Source organism: Salmo trutta, chromosome 15 (genome assembly GCF_901001165.1).
Source record: "Salmo trutta chromosome 15, fSalTru1.1, whole genome shotgun sequence".
Classification (NCBI taxonomy): Eukaryota; Metazoa; Chordata; class Actinopteri; order Salmoniformes; family Salmonidae; genus Salmo; species Salmo trutta.
The window spans coordinates 33,517,138-33,544,086 of NC_042971.1; the positions used below are offsets into that span (position 1 = coordinate 33,517,138).

General features: G+C 41.9%; 1 protein-coding gene across 3 annotated transcripts; it reads left to right on the forward strand.

Moving 5' to 3' along the window:
* Positions 1–24,758, forward strand: LOC115148854 (zinc finger, SWIM-type containing 7). 3 transcript variants are annotated; one of them, XM_029691137.1, is made up of 6 exons: positions 1,534–1,760; positions 10,488–10,570; positions 10,750–10,771; positions 11,270–11,372; positions 21,853–21,957; positions 23,414–24,758. In XM_029691137.1, exons 1-6 carry the CDS (start codon positions 1,687–1,689, stop codon positions 23,531–23,533), a joined length of 507 nt encoding a protein of 168 aa, XP_029546997.1. In that variant the 5' UTR covers positions 1,534–1,686; the 3' UTR covers positions 23,534–24,758. The 3 variants fall into 3 exon arrangements, with proteins under 3 accessions (XP_029546998.1, XP_029546997.1, XP_029546999.1); XM_029691138.1 differs by lacking the exons at positions 1,534–1,760; positions 10,488–10,570 and adding an exon at positions 1–411; XM_029691139.1 differs by lacking the exons at positions 1,534–1,760; positions 10,488–10,570 and adding an exon at positions 2,406–2,597.
* The last annotated feature ends 2,191 nt before the right edge of the window (positions 24,759–26,949 follow it).

The following is a 26,949-nucleotide window of genomic DNA, read 5'->3' on the forward strand; positions in this document are numbered from 1 at the left end:
AAGGTTAAAAATAGACGTTGCAGTCAAACACTTGAATACAGTAGTTGCAAGTTAAAATAACTTACCCTCCCATCCTGATGGTGGCGCCAATACATAGCTTACTTCCCCCCCGAAGAACAACACAGCAAAACCAGTTGGAAAAATACCCGGGAGTTTTAGCTAACTAGCTATGTTATTATTTTATATTTTCCCTCTAGTAGATCAATTACTAATGAGGTAAACAACTCAGTACTTTGACCAACCTATATCGACTGGTTGACCTCTGATCAGTCTTTTATCTCGTGCGCTTTTCCCATAAACTTTTTCTGGTATATTTGCTGTAGCTAATTTTTGAGATGCCTTCATTTTTACCTACGGTGGCCAAACAACTCTTCAAAGACATACAGAAGACATACCAAGAGAAAACTAAAAGTGAGTTACATTTTTCCTTGTACAGAATCACATATGTTAAGTCTCTAGTCGGGCATGCCAGGCAGAAGATGGCACTGTTGTTATGGCTTTGTTTTATGGTCATTGTCAGATAGACCATTGAGATTCCTATGATTTAAAGTCAAATAAAATTGTATTGGTCGCTCACACATATTTTGCAGATGTTGTCGCAGGTGCAGCGAAATGCGTATGTTTCTAGCTCCAACAGTACAGTAATACTAAACAATACACACACGTCCCCCCCAAACAAACAAAAAATATCAGAAACGTTCTGAGCAAATAATGTAAGAAATAACACACACAAATACTGCAAAGTTGTCTTGGAGCTCGAAACATTGCGACCATAGCTGTATTCGAATACTCATGCTAACCATAATATTTGTGACGTACATTGAGTATGTAGTATGCTTATTAGTCATAGTATGGATTTGAATCAACTTTTATTGGTCACGTACTGTACACATGGTTAGCAGATGTTATTGCGAGTGTAGCGAAATGCTTGTGCTTCTAGTTCCGAAAGTGCAGCAATATCTAACAAGTAATCTAACAATTCCACAACAACCTCCCAATATACAGAAATCTAAGTAAAGGGATGGAATAAGAATATGTACATATGAATATATGGATGAGCAATGACCCGAGCAGCATAGGCAAGATGCAATAGATGGTATTAAATATAGTATATACATATGGGATGAGTAATGCAATGTATGTAAACATAATTTATTAAAGTGACAAGAGATCCATTTGTTAGAGTGGCCAATGATTTCAAGTCTGTATGTAGGCAGCAGCCTCTCTGTGTTAGTGATGGCTGTTTAACAGTCTGATGGCCTTGAGATAGAAGCTGTTTTCCAGTCTCTAGGTCCCAGCTTTGATGCACCTGTACTGACCCCGCCTTCTGGATGGTAGCGGGGTGAACAGGCAGTGGCTCAAGTGGTTCTTGTCCTTGATAATCTTTTTGGCCTTCCTGTGAAATCGGGTGCTGTAGGTGAGCGCGCCTCCAAAGTCTGACCAGAAGGCCGCTCCGTACTACATTCGCCAAAATACGAAGTATACAAGCAATGGACACTATTTCTGTGCTTCTATGGCCCATAATGCAATTCTTCAGAAAATGAGCGTGGCTTCACAACATTTTCAGATTTGAAAAAAATTGCAGCAAAAGTTCGACAAGAACGGATTCAAATTTGTTGCTTTAACTAATTATGACAATAATGAGCACTGTAATGAAGTAATGACTTTTCTAATAAGTTACATGTTATGTTGCCTGACAATTTGTTAGCTACGCTATCCTTACGAACCGCATACCATATCATTACAGCAGTATGTACCAGGTATGTTAGCTAACTACTGTAGCGTTAGTTGGCTACTAATACATCGACCTTGCCAGTATTTACTTGATGCTATCTAACTAACTACCCAACGTTTATTGACTTGATTATTCACTTCATTCATAGCTTAGCAAAGTGGTATAGTCGTTCAGGTGCATTTGTAAATTCGCTCTGGCTATCTACTCTGATTTCAGAGCCCTCTCGTCTGACTGCCAGGCAGAGCACACCAATGCATTTACGAACGCTCAACACCCGTTGAATGTGGCCTTTGTCATCAAAAAAGCATAATAAAATTGTTGCCAGCAGCACAGGTAGTCACCAACGATCTGGATAACATGAAAACTGCCTAACCAGCTCTGCTAGGGCGAGTAAAATAGTCAAAGTAAGGTGTTCTCTCATTTGTGTCTAGAAGTAGCTAGCAAGTTAGCTTGGTGATTTGAATGCCGTTGTGAGGTCAGAACGCTCGGATTATCACTACTCCTCGACCAGAGCGTCTAGTGTGCGCTCTGAAAGCCCCGAATTTACAAACGGACAATCTGACAACGCCCTGAATTTACGAACGCCCAGAGCACACACTAGCACTCCAGATTGAATTTACAAACACACCCGAAGTCTAGCTAGTAATTTGTTATGCTAACAAGCTAGCAAAGAGGTTGCATACAACAGCATCAACTTCCGGTAGAAAGGCGCAAGTACGCTCAACTGAAAGGATACCATTTGTTTAGCTAGTGACTGCAGCTAGTTAGTTTAGCCTACTGAAACACCAAGCTCAAACAGAGAGGAATGCTATGTTAGCTAGCTGGCTATGGCTATCCAACCCTGGAACACATTCAAGTCAAGGTACGTTTTTATTTTATTTATTTATTGCCACCGGAGCCCGCCGGTGTAACTGCTAAACTGCTTGCTGCTGACTGTACACTGTACTGCATGATTGTAGTGGGTTTAGTAACACATTAGTTGTATTAGCTATGTTGACTATGTTGTTAATAGAGTGACAATGATGTAGGCTGTGTGTTACAGTTAGCGGTTATGATATTAAGGTTTGGCTTGCAATGTTTTTTTCACATGGTCACAGACAGCAGATGTGTTGTGCACTTAAGTCCACAAGCAAAGGGAAAAGGTGAGAGGAGGAGAGTGCATAGATGTGAGAAGGAATTATGCAACGATCAAAGGGATCATGCTGTTTGTATGTGGCTGCTATGAAAGTAAATTGTGTTTGCGTGTGATCAGGCATGTATTCTGTTGGAAAACATTTCTTAAACGGAAGCAAATGGAACGAAATGGGGATAAACATACCTGAATTTTGTCCAATAGACAATTTGTCCAACTGTTGGACTAATGATTACACCCTGGATCAGCTAGATACAGACAAGAGTGTGCAAGAGTTTGTCTTGATGGGTGATCTGAGGCAGGATTGGTTATCATCTAGCTCTGATAAACTCAAAATTCTATGCAATACCTATAATCTCACTCAGATTGTCAACAGTGTAACTAAATTGAAAATATAGTATCCTCTGAAATCCTCTTTGATTGATTTGGTCTTAACCAATACTCCTCATCGATTTAATGCTTCTGGTATTTTTGCAAATTACATAAGTGATCACTTTGCTATTGCCTGTGTGAGAGATGGTAAAATATCTAAGCGATCTCCACGTGTCATTACGAAAATATGTATTTAGCATTGAATGGAATAGAATATAATTAATCCCAGATGTTGAATTAGCATTTTCTTACTTCCACTACGCATTCCAGGATGTATGCAATAGGCATGCCCCTTTCAAGAAATTCAGGATTAAGGGCAGAGAGAACCCTTGGTTTACTGAGGAACTTACTAAAATCATAAGGGAACAGAATACTATGTGGGCTAAAGCAAGATGGTCTTGTTTGGCGGATGATTGGATGGCTTTTAAACGTCTTCGAAATATGGGTTCGGCTATGACCCGAAAACTGAAAGCAGACCACTACCTTAAATCTACTTCAGATAATTTAAATAATCCTTCCGAATTTTGGCAAGTAGTGAATGGTTTGGAGTGCAAAAAAAGATACACAGCTTCCCAAAAATGATTGGTAGACACACAGATTGTAACTGAGAGAACCTCTATTCTGAAAGCTTTGCATCAGCCTTTTCTTGGTGCAGGCAGTTTATTTGAAAAGGTTAAAGGTATAAATGTGAATTTACCTGACACCCCTGTGCACTCCTTCGTCAGGTTCTCCTTCGTATCCTTCTCTGTTTCAGAAGTGCTTAAAGCCCTGAACGATATTGACAGAAAGAAATCCCCTGGCCCTGATGATCTAGACCCCCACCTACCAACAATTAGAACAGGTCATGGTAGAAATTTGTTTTAGTTACTCAGCTCTGTGGTCCTGGAATTCTCTCCTGAACATTAAAAGATGTGATGATCTAGTCACATTGGTGGAGTTTAAACACTCGGTCAATGTAAATATCATAGATGTGTAATTGTCTTTAGGACAGCTGTTTTTCAGTTATGCCATTTGTTTCTTTACGTAATATGTAATTGTTGTACTGTATGTGTGTTTATAGTTTTGTTCAATGTTGTGTTAGTGTTTGTAAGTTGTGTTGTCTGAAACTTTGTTCCCCCTGCTGCTGTTGGACCAGGTCTCTCTTGAAAAATAGATTTTATCTCAATGAGGAAAAACCTGTATAAATACAGGTAAAAACATTTTTAATGTGTCAATGTCTGTCACCTTGATTATTCAAAATTCTCTAGACCTGTGCACCTACATTGTAAACTTTTATTCATAGGCTAGGTTGTAGCAACCACATGATGGATATAGGGAAAATTTGAGTATCCAAAATCTGTTGATGTTACATTGAGCTGGGTGAATGGAATATGAATGACAGGCATCCAATACGCTGTAATAGAAAAGGCCATGCTCATAAAATTTTTTTTAAACAGCACCGACCGCCACTGCTTCTTATCCATAGGGTTTTCAGTGGTTAGCTACGCCCACGATTGGCTGCTTGTGAACTACAATTCCGACGCTGTGTTTTTTGTAACAGTATTTTTATTGGAGTTTCACAAATTTTCACCCATATTAAGAGATACAAAGACAAGGCAAAAAAAAAAACAGAACTCGCTTACACATATCCGTATGTATACACGCACGTACACACACACCCACCATTTCCCTCTCCCCGCTCAGCGCTTCTCTCACCCCATCCCCCTCATTGCGTCTCTCAATACATACATTTTAAACAAACATAAACAGAAAAAAATAACAATAAAGACATAATAAATAAATAAAATAAAATAAAATAAAAAGCTCAGTTTAAACCAAGAAGTTGAGTTCCCCACACGGACCGTACAGTGTAATTCTGGAATACATAGATCACCATTCTAAGCGAATCCTTGCAGCATAATAGCTGATACTTCAGGTTCTAGGTAATTTAGGTAAGGTTCCCATACTTTGTAGAACTGATCTGTCTTAGAGTGCAATGTACATGTCAGATATTCCAGCGGCACCCAATCAAATAGTATCTTATGCCAATCTTTAATAGAGGGAACCTTATCACTAATCCACTGTAAAAGTATGTTTTTCCTCGCTGCGAAGGTGAGGATGTTGTAAAGCCTCCTCTTACCCACAGAAGTTACATGCCTACTAGGGAGACCTAGCAGTTGAGAAACTGGGTCCAATTCTAGATCGACCCCTAGGATCTTTTCAATCTCTTGCAGAACACCAGACCAATATCTTTGTATTTTGGGACATGACCATAAACAATGTGTTAGGGTGCCTGTATCAGTTTTACATTTGAGACACTGAGGAGAGGAGGAAGAGGGGCTAAATGCATGTCTGCGATTTGGGGATATATGCGATTTGGGGATATATGCAATCTGTGTATTATTCTTAATTGAATTGCTCTAGTACGATTACATATAGATATTGTTTTTGCATATTTCCAAATGTCTTCCCACATCTCTTCGTCAATGGTAACAGACAGTTCTTTCTCCCACACTTGTTTCACCCTCTGTGTGTTGACAGCGGAAAAGGACCTTAAAGCATCATAAAACAGACTTAGACATTTTCCTTTGTGGGGAAAAAAGCATTCTTTCAATGACAGACATATCAGGGTTACCAATTAAGGTGGTGCTCTTCAGAATATAGTGTCTTACTTGTAGGAAATCGTTTGTGATCCAGTCTGAAATATAACATAGGTGGGCACACCACTGATAGAGCCTGATATTGTGTAGATCCAAGCCACCCATAGAATTTGGCAGCTGCAATATTGCCATCTTAAGTCTTGGCTTGCGTTTACTCCATATAAAGGAACTTAGCCATCCATTTACATCCTTTATTACCTTATTGGGGAGTAATACTGGGATCATTTGGATTGGGTAAAGTAGCTAGGTAAAATGTTCATTTTCAAGAGGGATATTCTACCCAACCATGAAATCGGAAGAGAGTTCCAGCGCTCCAGATCCTGTCTTATTGTGTCAAACAAGGGAACAAAATTGGCTTTGTACATTTGTTGGAATTTAGGAGTTACAAATATACCCATATACGTAAAACCTGAGGGAGACCATTTAAAAGGGAAGGGGGGAGAAGTGTTAGGTACAGAGTGAAGGTTACCAAGTGGCATAGCCTCTGATTTAGTTAGGTTAATCTTGTAGCCTGAGAATTCGCTGAATAACTCAATAGTGTTAATCAGAGATGTGATTGAAGTCTCGGGATTAGAAATAAATATCAGGACATCATCAGCATACAAGCTTATTTTAAGGTGAACATCACCAATGAGCAGCCCCTGTATAGCAGGCGTTACCCTGATGGCCTCGGCCAGTGGTTCCATAACAAGTGCAAATAGGAGGGGGGACAGAGGACAGCCCTGTTTGGTACCTCTGTGTATAGAGAAGCCGTAGTCCATTAGTAAGGACAGCAGCCTGAGGATCATCATATAAAACTTTCACCCATTTTATAAAGTTGTCCCCCAGACCAAATGTATTTAGAGCAAAGAATAGGTAAGACCACTCCACACGATCAAATGCTTTCTCAGCATCTAGGGAGAGCACAAGACCATCCATAGCACTTTGTTGGTAGACTTCAATTACATTAAGGAGCCGTCTGACATTGTTACATGACCTACGTCCCTTAATGAAGCCAGTTTGGTCTCCTTTCACAATTAGTGGCAGTGAGTCCTCTCATCTTGTGGCTAGAATTTTAGAAAGCAATTTTCTATCCACATTCAGAAGGGAAATTGGTCTGTACGAGGAACAAGACTCCGGACATTTTCCCTTTTTGAGAATAAGTGATATGTTGGCTTCTCGCAGCGTTTGGGGGAGCTGGTCATTTGAAAATGAGTGGTTAAACATATCATGCAATGGCTCAAGGATCAGGCCATGGAACTCTTTATAGAACTCACTACAAAACCCGTCCGGTCCTGAGGCCTTACCATTTTGCAGATTCTTAATTGCGGACATTATCTCTTCCTCAGTAAAAGGGGCATTAAGGAGAGACTTCTGTTCTTCGGAGATAGTAGGGAGCTCAATCTTAGAAAATAAGTTCTCCATTAACTTGGGTGCGTCATTTGGCAGTTCTGAGGCGTAAAGATTTGCATAAAATGTCTTAAATGAGTCATTTATCAATTTATTTTCATATAGATGCTTGCCATCAGAATCAGTAATAGCCGCAATTGACTGTGAGTCAGCTCTTTTTAGCTAGGTACGCCAAGTACTTTCCTGGCTTATCGCCATGTTCATATAGCTTTTGCTTGACAAATCTCATTTTCTTTTCAGCGTCCTGTGTTAGGAGGGAGTCCAGCGTTGATCTAATGACTGATATTTCCTTTAATAGGGCAGGAGTGGGAGTTTTAATGTAGTCCTTCTCTTTAGTTCCCAATTCACCCTCTAGTGTTTTTTGCTTTTCATGCTTTTTCCGCCTCTTAGTGGCTGCGTAAGACAATCAGACCCCTGGCGTACGCCTTACAGGTTTCCCAAAGGAGTGAGGGGTTATCTGTTGATTGAGAGTTAATAGAGAAAAATGCTTTAAACTCTGTAATAAAATATGATGTGAATGTATGGTCTTTAAGAATGGTTGTATTCAACCTCCAATGTCTTGACTGATTGAATGCCCCGTTGAGTTTTATGTCCAGGATCACCTCCGCATGATCAGATATGACTATGCTTCCTATCCTAGCGGATAAAACAGACTGCAGCGACGTCCTGGGCATAAAAAAGTAATCTATTCTAGTCTGACATCCATGAGGTGCAGAGAAAAAAGTGAACTCTCTGTTGGAGGGATGAAAAGCTCTCCAAACATCAGCATACCCCAGATCATCACAAATGGCTGTAAGTGACTTAGCTTGAGGAGAGAGTGAGGCTATACCACTGGGAAGCTTATCAATAAGGGGGTTCAACAAACAATTAAAATCCCCTCCGACCACTGCAGTGTCTGAGTTTAATTCTGAAAAGTCTAGAAATACCTTAGTGAGGAAGTCAGGGGGGTGGGCAGGGGGGAAGTAAATATTCATTATGGAAATGCTCTGCCCTTGTAAAGTACCATTAATTATAACAAAGCGACCCAATTTATCTTTCACACACTTCAAGACCTTAAGTGGTAGGTTCTTTTTCACAAGAATTGCTACACCTCTACTTCTGGATGTAAATGATGAGAAAAACACTTGACCAAACCCCCCTTGTTGTAATTTCAGATGCTCCTTATCATTCAAATGGGTTTCTTGTAACAGGGCAATATCAATATTTTCTTTTTTCAAAAAGGATAGTATCTTCTTCCTTTTAATGGGGTTATGGCTCCCTCTAATGTTCCATGTACATACACGTAGTCTGTTACCTGCCATTGCGCTTTGACCATTCAATATCCAGACTGAATCCTACTGTAAAAATGGGGTGGTACCTTTTTCCATGTGTTGAACTCTCCTCTATCTCACTGAGCGTAAACAAACGATATGAACCCTGAACTCGAACTATACAAAACCCAAAAAATAAACATGTAAAAATCCAAAAGGGGGTTTTCCCACTAGCTAACATGCAGGGGATTTCAACTTTCCAATGTAGACTCTTAAGTCCGCATTGCCACTCAATAGCCTCATCCTTTATATATGTGGAAATGTAAATCAATAGAAGAAGATTGAGGCTCTTCCACCTAAAACCAAGCCTGGGCACCAATATAGGTTCACACATATCTCAGTCTGAGCTACGGCGGCAGTTACTTTAGCAAGAAAAATAATACCGATACGAATATTACTGAACAGGAGCACATGAGAACTTACATAACTGTTTCATGATCAGATTCAAAATAAAATAAGACGTTATCCAATGTTGCGGAGGTGCAGCTTAAGGTTATTTACCCGAGAGAGTCAATAAACGCAGCAGCCTCTTCAGATGTGTAGAGTTTTTTTAGGCGATCCGTTGACCATAATCTTCAATGTGGCCGGGTACAGCAGTGCGTAGTCGATCTTCATTCTCTTGAGTCGAGCCTTCACCTCATCAAACGCTTTGTGCCTTCGTACAACCGCTGTGGAATAATCATTGAAGAATGAGACCTTTGGACCTTTACGTTGACTACCGTCAGAACCGATGTTTCTAGCCGCATCCATGACGCGCTGCTTGTCGGTAAAGTTGTGGAACTTTAACCACTGGTCGTGGGCGCTGATTGGGACCGGGTATCGGTGCTTGAGAGCGATGTGCTCTGTCTAGCTTCACACGACCAGCCTTAGTGTCCATTTGTAGGTAGCCAGGGATCCATTCCTCAAAAAATTTTACTGAACATGTCCCTTCAGAATTTTCTGGGAGTCCCACAACACGGATATTGCATCTGCGTCCTCGATTATCCAAGTCGTCAATGTGCTCCGCCATTTCGCGCACCTGCTTCTCAAGTGCTTTTATCTTAGTGTCCATGGATGTAGTTGAAGTTTCCACAGTAGCAATTCTTCCTTCCGCCTCATCAACACGTTTGACAACCCTCTGTAGTTCAGCTGAATGGCCTGCTATTGCTTCCAGGACCGTTCTTATCTTAACATCGATCACTTTAGTAATGTTATCTGTCATCCTTTGAATCACCAGGTCCATTGTGCCTGGATCCGCAATGTTGTTAGATTCGCTAACGTTAGTTAGCTCCTCCTGCACCTCTACAGGGATGGCGGTTTTGGTCGACTTCTTAGTAGCTCTGTTGGGCATGTTGTCGGAGATTTTTGAGAAATAGTCGCCAAGACTCATTGTAGGGTAACTTATTTAGCCAATTCTACCACTTTTTCAAGCTAGGAGATTAATGTAAGAATATAAATTTACGAATACCGCGTGAGCTCGCTGAAACACCGTGTTCTCTCTACGGCGCCATTTTGTTCCCCCGACGCTGTGTTTTAACGTTTAGAAACTTAAATAATCATCGCTTGCGAAACGGTTTTCGAAACGTATGCTGATATGCCCCTTATCGTTCATATCAGCGAGAAAGAATATTTCAAATAAAAAAGAGAAACTGTAGTAGTTTTGCACAGAGCCATACTCTGTGAGCCTCCAGTTGACGAACTACACTTCTTCCCCAGTTACACAAACACACAGGTTCGGGGCACGCTACATAGCTATTTAGCACAGGTGGCCACCTGTCTTCTGTAAAAAAAATGCTGTAACATGGAGATATGGCCGTGTGGAAACACTAACCCTGACCCTATAAAGGTGTGTAGTAATGTAACCTTTTAGTTTTCTGAAAATTATTTCTTATTATTTCTTATTCCTTATGTTTCCAAAACCGTACTGCAAGCTGCAGTAGCTACACGCTTCTTCAACGAGGTCAAGCCCTTATTTCCTCCAGAAGCCCAGCCAGCCAACTCCTCCCTTACTACAGTACTCATCCATTACTGTTTTCATGAGAACTAAGGAAAGGAAATTGCAAATTCATTTTTCATTAAGCTATGTCTCTGAGGAATTATTTACCAATAAATCCTAGATTAAAGCCTATTTAAAACCAAATGAGGAAATGATTCTAACCCCATCACTGTTTTTTTAATGTGTTTTCTTTGCAGTTCCTGATGACCTGCTTATTGCGTGAGTATTACCTTTTACCTTTATTTTTACCTGGGGATTATTTGCTTTATTGGGGAAACCAGTGAGGTGGGATAGGGGGTGGCCTTTTATGGCATGTGCTTTCCACAGTGGGATGGAGATGCCGTCACTCAGACAGCAGGGCCCTCCCCTCTTGGTTGGTTGGTGAGAATTTCCAGATGTAGTGGGTGCTGTGGCTGTGTCACAACCACATCCTGTCCTGTATGATGTTATTCTTGAAGGGTGATTTTCCTGGTATAGCACCTCTTCATTCCTTCGTTACCTGCTTTTCACTGGCTAATTGGCTGAGTGTGTTAGGACTGATGCTATCAGGCTTAATGTCTCAGTCGCTCTGTCTCTCATGTGTTTGTTTATATGCATTGCTGCATTGTTGTTTATATGCATTATATCTCCATTAAAATTACTTTTACATTAAGATGAGGGTTATCCTTAAAATTGGTTTCTCTCCATGCCCGTCCCCTATCCCTGTCTCTCTCCCAGGCTGAGGTTTGTGTTTGGCTCCTGTGCCCTCCAGGCCTTGGACCTGGTGGACCAGCGCTCTGTCACCTGTGTCTCATCCCCCAGTGGACGGAGAGCATATCAGGTGAACATCTGCTACCCACTTTGCACTAGAGTACTCACTTTCTCAATAAACCACCTAGTGAAACATTTGATAATCAATTGACCATGATTCACACAAAAGAGCGATGAAAGGAAAATGTACAGCTAAGTCTTAAGCATTTTGACCCTCTTTGTATACAATAGAGACCCTAATGAGAAGCTATTATCTTCCCAACACTTGACATCAATGCCAGAACCTCAAATAAGGACTGAATAATTACTGCTGTACTCATGGAAAACCACCTAATCCATAGCCATTCCCTACCAGTCCCAGAGTCCCTGTAGGCCATGTTCTCTTGCGTCATAGCAGGGCCTTCTCCTCAAGTTTTTGGTGACTTCTGTGGTGAATTAGGTGGTGTTTATTGGAAATGTTTAGGCTATAATATGATGTGGTTCCGGGCACAAATTCTGTTCTATATTTCCATAGAAGGTTATTACGGTTTCTCCTAAAACATCTGTGAGTGAAAAAACAGTGTTGGAAAGTCTATGCAGAAACAAGTAGATAAGTCTTCCAATATCGCACTCTTCCCATATTCATGTAGTGTGGTTGCGCCATTTGCAATACTATTTACTCTTTAAATATATAAGTGTCGAATGGGGCCCTTTGACACTGTGACAGTTTTATTTGCTGTGGGTGGGTGTTCTGAGGAGATGTCTGAGTAGATTTAGTGGGCAGCTGCCTTCAGTGAGCTGTGCTATCTTCACATATTTTTGGAGTAACTCATTTCCGTGGCTTTATTGTTATGTAAAAACATAAACCTCCAAAATCAAGATGCTAGCTAGCTATGTCGTTTCTCTAAGATTACTTTCTCTCCTCTTGTCTTTTACTTTTTGACCACTAATCTTTAAGGACGTCGGGATTTGAGTGCAATTGTCACCTAGCTATTGTTTTCTATCCATCCCTGGAACTGTCTGTCTGCAGAGAAAAATAGTTAATTCAGAAGTATTGGGACATATCCGTACAGTAAGTGTGATTGGGATAACTTGAACCAGACCAGGTTAAGTTGCCTTGTTTTGGGTTAGGGAGGGAGGGTAGACCATATTTGGGGAGTTGAGAGTAAAGATTTACTTTGATTCAGTAGTCGAAGACCTTTTGTTTCTCTCCTCCCCTGAGTTCTTAGCCAGGAGGAAATATTGTGTTCTTCTTTGAATTGAATTTAACTTTATTGATCTCCAGGGGATTTCAGTCAGCATGTCAATTATAATGGGCAATCCAACAATGGAACCTGAGGCAACTGCCCAAGTGTCACAATGCTGGTGTTGGAGGATTGCCATGGCACCTGCATCCTATTTTTCTTCCATTTGACAACACTCCAAATTAAACCAGGGCTAAGTGTATATTGTTTTATAAAGAAAGTGTGTGTTTTTGGGCTTCTTGCGGTCAATTTGCTAATTATTTGTAATTATGTTCCAGCCCCCCGACCGTCCGCTCAAGAAAAGTTGATGATCCTTGATTTGGGGTAACTCACTCTGCAATATCGTGTAGGCGTCTGGCCACTGATCCCACCAACCCATGCCTCTATTTTTATCCAGCAGCTCAAAGCTTTTATGATGTCAGAGGAGAAACTTCAAACGTCAGGTTTTTACTGACCAGAATCATAACACAGCCAGTTTGACGTCACTTCTGAGAAGAGGCTTGACTTGCAATAACACCTAGATAAATAAACTCAGTCTGAAGAGCTTAGTTTATACCCCCTTTTTCTGGAAGTAGGTCTACTTTGTAGCTCTGGGCTGGGGAAAGGAGCCGGTCTGGGACCTGTTGCATGTCATTGTTTTGTTATTGTGTCTGGTGTGAAACTAATGAATAGACTGGCCTTTCCCTGCACTCTTATCTATAATCTAAAAAGGGTTATTTGGCTGTCGCCATTCTGAGTTCTATGTAGAACCCTTTACACAGAGGGTTTTACATGGAAACCAAAAGGGTTCTACCTGGAACCGAAAAGGGTTCTACCTAGAACCAAAAAGAGTTCTCCTGTGGGGACAGCCAAAGAACCGTTTTGGAACCCTTTTTTCTAAGAGTGTGCTCATAGGTTGATACTGTCTGTTTGCCACATTGACTCAATCATAAATTCAGGTGACCTTTTCCATGAGAATATGGGGTTCGCTCAGTCTGTTGTGACAGGGCACAGAGAATCAGACCAGGCTCAAGTTTAAGGCAGAATAGCAATATACAGTGCATTCGGAAAGTATTCAGCCCCTTTACTTTTTCCACATTTTGTTACGCTTTAGCGTTATTCAAAAATTTATGAAATACTTTTTTACCCTTCTCAATCTACAGACAATACCCCATTAGTGACAAAGCAAAAACAGGTTTTTAGAAAATGTTGCAAATTTATCAAAAATAAAAACAGAAATAACTTATTTACATTAGTATTCAGACCCTTTGCTATGAGACTCGAAATTCAAATCAAACCAAATGTATTTATATAGCCCTTCTTACATCAGCTGATATCTCAAAGCGCTGTACAGAAACCCAGCCTAAAACCCCAAACAGCAAACAATGCAGGTGTAGAAGCACAGTGGCTAGGAAAAACTCCCTAGAAAGGAAGAAACCTAGAGAGGAACCAGGCTATGAGGCGTGGGCAATCCTCTTCTGGCTGTGCCGGGTGGAGATTATAACAGAACATGGCCAAGATGTTCAAATGTTCATAAATGACCAGCATGGTCAAATAATAATAATCACAGTAGTTGTCGAGGGTGCAACAAGTCAGCACCTCAAGAGTAAATTGAGCTTAAGTGCATCCTGTTTCCATTGATCATCCTTGAGATGTTTCTACAACTTGATTGAAGTCCACCTGTGGTAAATTCAATTGATTGGACATGATTTGGAAAGGCACACACCTGACTATATAAGGTCCCACAGTTGACAGTGCATGTCAGAGCAAAAACATTACATTACATTTAAGTCATTTAGCAGACGCTCTTATCCAGAGCGACTTACAAACGGGTGCATTCACCTTATGATATCCAGTGGAACAACCACTTTACAATAGTGCATCTAAATCTTTTAGGAGGGGGGGGGGGTTAGAAGGAATACTTTATCCTATCCCAGGTATTCCTTAAAGAGGTGGGGTTTCAGGTGTCTCCGGAAGGTGGTGATTGACTCCGCTGTCCTGGCGTCGTGAGGGAGCTTGTTCCACCATAGGGGTGCCAGAGCAGCGAACAGTTTTGACTGGGCTGAGCGGGAACTGTGCTTCCTCAGAGGTAGGGGGGCCAGCAGGCCAGAGGTGGATGAGCGCAGTGCCCTCGTTTGGGTGTAGGGACTGATCAGAGCCTGAAGGTACGGAGGTGCCGTTCCCCTCACGGCTCCGTAGGCAAGCACCATGGTCTTGTAGCGGATGCGAGCTTCAACTGGAAGCCAGTGGAGAGAGCGGAGGAGCGGGGTGACGTGAGAGAACTTGGGAAGGTTGAACACCAGACGGGCTGCGGCGTTCTGGATGAGTTGTAGGGGTTTAATGGCACAGGCAGGGAGCCCAGCCAACTGCGAGTTGCAGTAATCCAGACGGGAGATGACAAGTGCCTGGATTAGGACCTGCGCCGCTTCCTGTGTGAGGCAGGGTAGTACTCTGCGAATGTTGTAGAGCATGAACCTACAGGATCGGGTCACCGCCTTGATGTTAGTGGAGAACGACAGGGTGTTGTCCAGGGTCACGCCAAGGTTCTTAGCACTCTGGGAGGAGGACACAATGGAGTTGTCAACCGTGATGGCGAGATCATGGAACGGGCAGTCCTTCCCCGGGAGGAAAAGCAGCTCCGTCTTGCCGAGGTTCAGCTTGAGGTGGTGATCCGTCATCCACACTGATATGTCTGCCAGACATGCAGAGATGCGATTCGCCACCTGGTTATCAGAAGGAGAAAAGGGGAAGATTAATTGAGTGTCGTCTGCATAGCAATGATAGGAGAGACCATGTGAGGATATGACAGAGCCAAGTGACTTGGTGTATAGCGAGAATAGGAGAGGGCCTAGAACAGAGCCCTGGGGGACACCAGTGGTGAGAGCACGTGGTGCGGAGACAGATTCTCGCCACACCACCTGGTAGGAGCGACCTGTCAGGTAGGACGCAATCCAAGCATGGGCCGCGCCGGAGATGCCCAACTCGGAGAGGGTGGAGAGGAGGATCTGGTGGTTCACAGTATCAAAGGCAGCAGATAGGTCTAGAAGGATGAGAGCAGAGGAGAGAGAGTTAGCTTTAGCAGTGCGGAGAGCCTCCGTGACACAGAGAAGAGCAGTCTCAGTTGAATGACCAGTCTTGAAACCTGACTGATTTGGATCAAGAAGGTCATTCTGAGAGAGATAGCAAGAGAGCTGGCCAAGGACGGCACGTTCAAGAGTTTTGGAGAGAAAAGAAAGAAGGGATACTGGTCTGTAGTGGTTGACATCGGAGGGATCGAGTGTAGGTTTTTTCAGAAGGGGTGCAACTCTCGCTCTCTTGAAGACGGAAGGGACGTAGCCAGCGGTCAAGCCATGAGGTCGAAGGAATTGTCCGTAGAGCTCTGAGACACGATTGTGTCGAGGAACAGATCTGGGAAAGGGTACCAAAACATTTCTGCAGCATTGAAAGTCCCCAAGAACACAGTGGCCACCATCATTCTTAAATGGAAGAAGTTTGGAACCACCAAGACTCTTCCTAGAGCTGGCCACCCGTCCAAACTGAGCAATCGTGGGTGAAGGGTGTTGGTCAGGGAGGTGACCAAGAACCGAATGGTTACTCAGACAGAGCTCTAGAGTTCCTCTGTGGAGATGGGAGAACCATCTCTGCAGCACTCCACCAATCAGGCCTTTATGGTTAGAGTGGCCAGATGGAAGCCACTCCTCAGTAAAAGGCACATGACAGCCCACTTGGAGTTTGCCAAAAGGCACCTAAAGGACTCTCAGACCATGAGAAACAAGATTCTCTGGTCCGATGAAACCAAAATTGAACTCTTTGGCCTGAATGCCAAGCGTCACGTCTGGAGGAAACCTGGCACCATCCCTACGGTGAAGCATGGTGGTGGCAGCATCATGCTGTGGAGATGTTTTTTTAGCGGCAGGGTCTGGGAGACTAGTCAGGATCGAGGGAAAGATGAACAGAGCAAGTACAGAGAGATCTTTGATGAAAACCTGCTCCAGAGCGCTCAGGACCTCAGACTAGGGCGATGGTTCACCTTCCAACAGGACAACGACCCTAAGCACACAGCTAAGTCAACGCAGGAGTGGCTTCAGGACAAGTCTCTGAATGTCTTTGAGTTGTCCAGCCAGAGCACGGACTTGAGTCCGATTGAACATCTCTGGAGAGACCTGAAAATAGTTGTGCAGCGTCAATCCCCATCCAACCTGACAGAGCTTGAGAGGATCTTCAGAGAAGAATGGGAGAAAGTGCCAAGCTTGTAGAGTCATACCCAAAAAGACTCAAGGCTGTGATAACTGCCAAATGTGCTTAACAAAGTACTGAGTAAAGGGTCTGAATACTCATGTAAATGTGATGTTTTATTTGTAATACATTTTCAGACATGAGGAAAGTGTGTGAAGCATTTATCTGTGCTCTGTGAAGCATTAATTTGGGCTGCAATTTCTGAGGCTGTTAACTCTAATGAACGTATCCTCTGCAGCAGAGGTAACTCTGGGTCTTCCTTTCCTGTGGCGGTCCTCATGAGAGCCAGTTTCATCATTACGCTTGATGGTTTTTGCGACTGCACTTGAAGAAACTTTCAAAGTTCTTAATTTTCCGCATTGAACGACCTTCATGTCTTAAAGTAAGGATGGACTGTGGTTTCTCTTTGCTTATTTGAGCTGTTCTTACCATAATATGGACTTGGGCTTTTACCAAATAGGGCTATCTTCTGTATACCACCCCTACCTTGTCACAAATAACTGATTGGCTCAAACACATTAAGAAGGAAAGAAATTCCACAAATTAACTTTTAACAAGGCACACCTGTTAATTGAAATGCATTCCAGGGGACTACCTCATGAAGCTGGTTGAGAGAATGCCAAGAGTGTGCAAAGCTGCAGTCTTGGCAAAGGGTGGCTACTTTGAAGAATCTCAAATATATTTAGATAATTTTTTAACACTTTTTTTGGTTACTACATGATTCCATGTGTTATTTCATAGTTTTGATGTCTTCACTAATATTCTACAATGTAGAAAATAGTAAAAATAAAGAAAAACCCTTGAATGAGTAGGTGTGTCCAAATTTTTTGATTGGTACTGTATTTTATACATACTTTGTATCTGGTTTGAGTCTTTTAAGTTTACACTGAAAATGTTTTACCATCCAGAAAATGTTTTATTTTTTTATATACAATATATATTTTTTTGAGTGGCGGTCCACCACTACTAAATAAATATAAGGGAAATACTGTTTCACCCCTTTATGACAAATCTAGACAAATAATCCAGAGTTATGATTAGTGTTGCAAAGGTGTCGGAAACTTTCCTCAACTAACCGGTGCCCTTGCACATTGACGTTGTACCGGTACCCCCCTGTATATAGTCTCGCTATTGTTATTTTACCGCTGCTCTTTAATTACTTGTTACTTTTATTTCTTATTCTTATCCGTATTTTTTTAAACTACATTGTTGGTTAGGGGCTCGTAAGTAAGCATTTCACTGTAAGGTCTGTTGTATTCGGCGCAGGTGACTAATAACATTTTATATGATTTCCTGTAAATTTCCAGAAATGTTAATTGGGAAGTTAAGCCTGGGAATTTGGGGAATTTTGCTTAAATTCATCAAAAAAGTTAGCTTCTAACAGTGAACCTTTTTTGTGGGATACACAAGGCAATTCTAGGTCTTGTGGCATATTTTGGTTAAACTATCCCCAATTCAATACAATTGCAACCCTCTGCATGCACAGTGCATTCTTCCATCACATGTGCAGTGCACTCCATCACATGTACAGCTGATTCTCAAGATCTTGCACACTAATGAGATGCTATTGAGCCCACACTACTACACTGTCTGAGCCAAGGACTACATGCTTTCTGGTAAGTTTTGAATACAATACTGGGTAGGGTGAATATATTTTATATGCCACATTTTTTTTCTTAACTAGTAAATATTAGCCTACAGCCAAGTGTTTAAATAATTTCTAACTTGTTAACAATTTCTGCTTGTTAGTTTTTGCTACCATGTGGGTTTTAGCTTGCTTGAGCCTGCTAAATGAGGAGTGTTAATTCACCTGTTTCCATACATGTTTCATTTTAAAACATTTATCTTACAAAGGAGTTGTTTAATCTAACTCCTTAACTATTTATCTGTACATGGAATTGTATTTCTTTTTTAAATTATTTTCTAATCTTTACAGGAAAATGCCACAGGCACTATCTGATGTGTGGAGACATTTCACTGCAACTAATGTAGAAGGAAAAGCTGTGCACATTTGCAAATACTGTGCCAAATCATATGTTGGACCACAGAAGGTATTTGCACTGGTGACAGACAATGCTGCAAACATGAAGGCTGCTTGGTCTAAAGTGGAGGAGTCCTACCCTTACATCACACCCATTGGCTGTGCTGCTCATGCATTGAATCTGCTCCTCAAGGACATCATGGCACTGAAAACAATGGATACACTCTAGAAGAGAGTCAAGGAAATGGTTAGGTATGTGAAGGGTCATCAAGTTATAGCAGCAATCTACCTCACCAAGCAAAGTGAGAAGAATAAGAGCACCACATTGAAGCTGCCCAGCAACACCCGTTGGGGTGGTGTTGTCATCATGTTTGACAGTTTCCTGGAGGGAAAGGAGTCTCCAAGAAATGGCCATATCACAGTCTGCCAATATGGACAGCCCCATCAAGAGGATCCTCCTGGATGATGTATTTTGGGAGAGAGTGGTAAGCAGCCTGAAACTCCTGAAACTTATAGCAGTAGCCATTGCACGGATTGAGGGAGACAATGCCATCCTGTCTGATGTTCAGACTCTGCTTGCAGATGTAAGAGAAGAAATCCATACTGTCCTGCCCACTGCACTGTTGCTCCAAGCAGAGGAAACTGCAGTTCTGAAATACATCAAAAAGCGTGAAGACTTCTGCCTGAAGCCCATACACGCTGCAGCGTACATGTTGGACTCCAAGTATGCTGGCAAGAGCATCCTGTCTGGTGCAGAGATCAACGAGGCCTATGGTATCATCACTACCGTGTCTCGCCACCTTGGCCTGGATGAGGGCAAGGTTCTTGGCAGTCTGGCGAAAAATACACTTCCAAGCAAGGGCTTTGGGATGGAGATGCAATATGGCAGTCGTGCCAACATATCTCATCAGCCACCTGGTGGAAGGGACTTTGTGGATCTGAGGCTCTTTCCCCTGTTGCCTCCATTATCCTCCAAATCCCACCAACATCAGCCGCCTCAGAGCGCAACTGGTTCTTGTTTGGGAACACACACCAAAGCACGCAAATTGGTGGCCTGACAACGAGCCATCCTCGACAAGGTTGGAAAGTGATGAGTCTGATGTTCAAGAGGTGGACATTGAGGAGGTCCAGGGAGAAGACATGGAAGCCTGAGAGGAAGACAACCAAAGCTTTAGTGTCTAGACAATCATTTTGCAGATGTATGTTAAACATTTTTGGGAGATGCGAAGGATCATTGGGGATCATTCAATATTCCCTTTCTTTTGTTCAGTGAAACTCATTTAATTAAAGTTACATTTTTATTTATATTGGAAGGATTTAATAATTTGCTATTATGTCTACTTATGATAAGGTAAAAGGTTTATGTTTCTGTCTCCATATGATATGGTAAATATATCCAATGCAAACATATACATTTAAATGGTATTAATATGAATTTGCATATATTTCTGTTAATTCCCATATATTCCTGTTAATTCCCACGGAAAGTTTCCACCTCTGAATAATCCCCAAAATGTGCAACCCTAGTTATGATGCAGTCTGAAGCCTTGAGTAAGATGCATCATCAGCCCTGTGCCTGTCGTGACTTCCCACAAACCATGGCAGTCCTCTATTGTCCTCCCTGACGGGCTGCAACTGAAACTGGGTCTGGCAGTGACGAACTGATGACAGAGCCGTCCCTCCAAACTTCGGAGCTCTCTGGCACATGACGGCTTCCCTCTAAGTAGTCCCGCGTGAACCTGGCATTCCTACCATAAAAATGGAGAAGCCAACTCTAGTCCACGCTGGAGCTGAATCTCATGTTTCATTTACTGGGATTGAAGAGTATGTAACGCTTCTTGATTTACAGTCTAGCTGACTGTGGAATCCCCTGCTAGGATAGCTTAGACAGCTGCCAAACAGTGGAAGGAGAATACCAGGGAGCGTTTAAGTGTGGTTTTGTGTTGGGCCTACCCAAGTTTGCTCTGTGGCCAGAGCTCAGAAGTGGAGACACATTCTGAAATGCAAGCAGAGGACAAAAAAGACCCAAATGTGAGCTGGTTTTCAATGACTAATGCTTTAGAGGCTTCAGCATCACTGATTGGCTTAGGCCGGTCCCATAGAAATACAATAGATTATATTTCTATGGCCAATCCGCCATATATTGAGCCAATTTTCCGCTCTTCCCCTCTCCCTGAAGTGTGCGCTTGTTCACTCCCCTCAAATAGTGTATTTAAAAAGTCATTGAGTTGTTGTGCAGATAGTGTCTACCATTTTGGTATTCTTATGCCAATTTAATGTTCTTAAATCCTTGAGGGGGAGTGAACGAGTACACACCCTAGGTTACAGTCTCCCTCCAGTACCCTCAGCCGGGTGGCTCACAGTCTCACGACTCTGCTTTTGTCACTTTTTTAAATCGACTCAATATAATATTCCCTGAACAGTTACTCATTTATTCTACAAATGATGTGTTTTATTTTGTAGATCACTGAGAAGGTAATTTAGGGGGACTACATAGCTGTGAATTTGTCTCGGCTGGGGAATAATGGAGCCTGTTTCTGTCATGTTGAGAGCCATTAGTTGTGGTGACGAGGCTGAGTAATCCTCTGAATCAATGCCCTTATGCGTCATCTTCAGAATGGGGCTGACGCTTAGAGTCTGGCACAAAGTATGTCTACCCCTATCTTGAGTGCCAGACTTTACAGCGTAGCCTATATGCAATATTTGGAGCCACTTGTCTAGCTCCATGGAATTATTGTCTTCCACTTTCAAACCCAATGCATGTTTAACATTTGGATTCATTAAAAATGCATACTTCCTTTCCTTCCTTCCTTAAGTTGGAATGCTGATCTGAAATGATTTGATAGGTGAAGACAACCTTTCTTTCTCCAAGGCCATAGGCGACACAATCCCTTTTCCAGATGCCAGGGGTTTATTCAGTGATATTGTGAACGTTGAGGATAGAAATAGAATAGAATGAAATAGACAAGACATTCTCGCTCTTCTCCTACAACACTGTGATATGTTTTAGAGAGTCTTTCCGTGACCAATTTATTTCCATTAATCCACTCTCCAGAACAACTGTGGTTTTGGCCAGCTCTTTGACTTTCTACCTGTTGTTTTTGACTGTGTCCATGTTTGTTTTGTTGAAGGTGATTGGAGGGTCAGGGCTGCTGTACACCTGCTACACCTCCTGTCACTACTGCTCCTGCCCAGCCTTCGCCTACACTGTGCTCAGGAGGAACGAGAGCCTGCTGGTGAACACATAGACATAATCCATTTTTTAATAATTAATAGAGCACACAGCCATAAACTACAAAGACATCAGACAAAACCTACACACACACAAACCACAGACACACACACCACCTGTTCTAGTCATGTGTAACTGAGCAAGACAAGATGTGGAATTCCACCATTCAGGGTTTCCCCCCCAGAACACAGTCAGATGTTGATCTGTATAACAATTCATTATTAGCAAGACCCTGGCACTAGTGTTTGTTTTTTGCGTCTCATTTAAACATGTTCATCCCGTATGACACTCAGGAGCACAAAGCCAAAAAGTACCCGAAGTCCCATAAAACCTCAGCTGCCTCTGAATATTTCCCTGAATACAGAATCTCTCCATACTTCACAGTGAGGTTGACAACGCTACTCCCCCTCTCTCCCACATACAGCCAGAGCTGTCTGTGTTGTTTTAAGGGCACTGCAGACCCTGTCATCGTCATTGCGACCCCGTCATGGGTCAGTTAGGGCAGACCAGGGGCAGGGCCACAGTCTCCACTGGGGGTTTCGCATGGAGCCTATTGCCTGGACAGTCTACAAACCATGACAGCCCTGCCTCCCTGCTCTAGGTCCACGGCCCAGCAGGAGAGACACCACTGTTCTGTACTGTTACTCTGAGAAGTCTCCCTGAGCTTATTTCTGCCCAATGTTTTTTGGGAATATAATACATTCTGCCTACCTTTATTACATTGGTATGACAAATACTGACATTGTAGAAGTGTTATTCATTTTTTATAAATGTAATAAGCATAAGTTTAAAAAAAAAAGTAATACATACAGGTAACTGCTAAAATAAAGGAATCGCCAACATAGTTACTTAACAGGGCATTGGCTCATCATGAGCTGCCAGAACAGCTTCAATGCGCCTTGGCACAGATTCTACAAGTGTCTGGAACTCTATTGGAGGAATGGGACACCATTCTGTTTTGTTGGTGGTGGAAAACACTGTCTCAGGCCCGCTCCAGAATCTCCCACAAGTGTTCAATTGGGTTGATCTCTGGTGACTGAGACTGACACACATACCTTTTAAACCCCCTATGCTCCTTTGAGACCCCGCTTTCAAAGTCTCTGAGATCTTTTCTTCTAGCCATGGTTAGCCAAAATAATGGGCAACTGGGCATTTTATACATGAACCAAAGCATGATGGGATGTTATTGCTTAATTAACTCAGGAACCACACCTGTGTGGAAGAACCTACTTTCAATGTACTTTCTATCCCATTTACTCAAGTGAATGGGATAGAAAGTATTTTGGCAGTTACCTGTATATTAATCATAATTTTTAAGCATCTCTGCAAACTTGCCTGAACTTCAATTCTGTCTGAGTGACACACAGAAAAGAAAAGGTGTATGTGTCTCTCTCGCACTCACACACACAAAAAACATGTATTGTACTGTCACTTCCCTAACATTCCTCCTCCTGTGTCAGTGCAAGCACATCCTGGCTGCCTACCTCAGTCAGGCCATGGGTCTGTCCCAGCAGGAGGCCCTGTCTGACCAGCAGATGTCCAGCATCCTTTCTGGGAGAGCAGCAAGAACTGACACGTAGAGCACCAGACCCCCAGGTCACTCATCCAGACCTACATGTAGAAGACCAGACCGCAGCTACAGACCCAAAGCACAGACACGTAGAGCACAACCCAACAGGTCACTGATCCAGACTCAAAGCCACACAGCACCATCTGAGACCAAGCTGCTACAGCACATCCTGAGGAAATACGTTTAAAAGCCTACTGCTGCTGTATGGTCTCTTCCAGTCTGTCTGCATGTGTGAAGATTACTTTTATGGCTTTTAGGTCATTGTGCTGTTCTTCTAGAACTCTGGTGTGGTTCTCCGCTTTCTGAAAATCAAAAGACAACAGATGCTGCTGTTTTTTGTGAGTGTGTTCATGTTCTCTGTTGCCAGAGAATATGCATCTGTTCATTGACTGTATTTTAAGACTCTCCTTTTATATGAAAATGGTTGTTATATGTAGGTTTGTAAACTCTTCTTGTAAGAATATGAGTCTGACTTGTAACAATATGAACATTTTATTTTTATTATTTTTATTTAACCTTTAACTTTATTTAACCAGGCAAGTCATACATAGCTTGTATTGACACAATAATTCACCATACAGATATTTCTCATGTTAAATAGCAGTATTGGTTTAGTTGTCAGTTGAGTGAAATAATAATTGAACATCATTAACGTTCAGACATTCTACTGCACTGTTGGAGCTAGTATCATAAGCATTTCGCTGCACATACTATAACACCTGCAAATCTGTGTACACAACCAATACACTTTGATTTGAACCACAGTTCACTGTTTAGGCTACTGGTTAGTGACATCAATACTGTAACACATTTGCAAACACACAGGTTGGACAACTACATCAGCTTGTTCTTGTATGGTTTTCTTAAATCGTTGGAAGGCTTCATTCACAAGTCAGGCTTGTTGAAGGCTTTACAACCCACAGTATCTTGCAGGGTTGGGGCAATTCCATTTCAATTCAATCAACTCCGGAAGTAAACAAACGCCAATTCCACATTTTTCTCAGTAAGAAGCATTTAGGGAAATTGGAATTTTAGTTTACTGAATTGTAATGGAATTGAGCCCTTATCTTGATGCTAAGGTCACATTTGAATGAACAAATAATAGTAATACCAGTACAGTGCAGTCTCCAATGGAATGTACTTGAAGTTTGGCACACTACTATAGTTTAGCCCTTGAAGTTGTAGAGGTGAAGGTTGATGTGTATGGTGAAGAAATTAAAAACTAAGAAATTAAACAATGGAAATACTGTATTTGTTAGACCCCTGTGCTAAGACAACACTTGTCTTATATTCCTTTTAGAAGTTAAAGTGATACTACAGAGGTTTGTATAATTTCAGAAAGTAGTTTTGAAAGTAGTGCTCACTATGGAAAACTGGTCCCCCAAAATTTTCACAATGATATGTCACATCCTGCAATTTGTTTTCCTCTCCTGCCGTTAATATGATATTGTACGAATTCCAATTCGTACAATATGTTTGTACAAATTTGTAGGTGCTTAAGATCCCGTTCAATCTAACTTTGTGAACACAAAAACAGTACACAACACAGCTTAATATCACAGCAATGAGGCCCTTCTCATAGCAGAGGAAAACCACCTTAATTTTAGCACAGATTGTGTGCCGTCACATCCAAACTGGGTCTCGTTAAACTGGATTTATTTTGTGGAGGTCTGGTTTCCTGTTTTTGATAGAAAACCACATCTAATTTCAGCCAGTTGAAAGGAAAATAGACTGTCACAGCTTCTTAGAAAAGAGGCCATTGTCCACAATGCCAACCAACACAACAAAGGCAAACGCATCAGTTGGTGGTCAAGTGCAGGGAGAGACATCTTCAAACCGAGAACGATGCACCATCTATTTAACAACACTGTCAGACTCACTGGTACAAAAATACAATTACACCAATGAAGCATATTTTTGTCTTTCACAGAACACAGACTTCTCAACCCTACAATCTCGTCAGGCCTAGCGTTCCCTGCAGGGTTTGTGTCAATTCAACATTTCTGAATTTAATTTGAATAGGCCACACCCCAAAATAACCAGGATTTTAATTGAAGGAAGCAGAATATAATTCAAAGCAATTCAAAATAAATACCATTTTCATAGAATTGAATTCTACTTTCTTTAATGCAAATTAAATTCAAATGCTGCTTCCTGTCAGGTGTGGCCAATTCAAATTCAAGAATTGAATTGGAATTAAAGAGCAACCCCAACCCTGGAAACTTGTTTCGTTCAACAAAGAGGGACCTCCTCAGCATTGCATTGACTGATTTGGCTTGGTGTAGTGAAGTGGTGTATTTAGGAGTTCTTACTGAGTGAGGGGGATGGAGCCACGTGGCTCTTAGCTGCTATGCTAGGACTAGGACAGACCGTACGCCGTGGAAGTGGTTGATCCTACAGTTTGACAATATTGAGTATTAAAAGCCGCCTGGTTTGTTCCAGGACACTTAAATCCCAGTGTCCTTGTGGAGATGCCATGTTCTCTCTCTTTTTTATTACAGAGACACAGTTAGTCAGAATTGACACTACGACAATAGTGGCCTGTGGTGGAATGGAATTTGCCAGGTGGGCAAACGATCACAGCTGTGTCCATGTGAGGGTTGTATTATGGGCCTTCTAGGGATGCCAAGGGAAGAGGGTGACATTCAGATGTGTAATATACAGTTGAAGTCGGAAGTTTACATACACGTATGTTGGAGTCATTAAAACTCGTTTTTCAACCACTCCACAAATTTCTTGTTAACAAACTATAGTTTTGGCAAGTCGGTTAGGACATTTACTTTGTACATGACACAAGTCATTTTTCCAACAATTGTTTACAGACAGATTATTTCACTTATAATTCACTGTATCACAATACCAGTGGGTAAGAAGTTTACATACACTACGTTGACTGTGCCTTTTAAACAGCTTGGAAAATTCCAGAAAATTGTGTCATGGCTTTAGAAGCTTCTGATAGGCTAGTTGACATGATTTGAGTCAATTGGAGGTGTACTTGTGGGTGTATTTCATGGCCTACCTTCAAACTCAGTGCCTCTTTGCTTGACATGGGAAAATCAAAAAGAAATCAACAAGACCTCAGATTTTTGGGGTGGGACCTCCACAAGTCTGGTTCATCCTTGGGAGCAATTTCCAAATGCCTGAATGTACCACATTCATCTGTACAAACAATAGTACGCAAGTATAAACAGCATGGGACCACGCAGCTGTCATACTGCTCAGGAAGGACACGCGTTCTGTCTCCTAGAGATGAACGTACTTTGGTGCGAAAAGTGCGAATCAATCCCAGAACAACAGAAAAGGACCTTGTGAAGATGCTGGAGGAAACAGGTACAAAAGTATCTATATCCACAGTAAAACGAGTCCAATATCGACATAACCTGAAAGGTTGCTCAGCAAGGAAGAAGCCACTGCTCCAAAAACTGC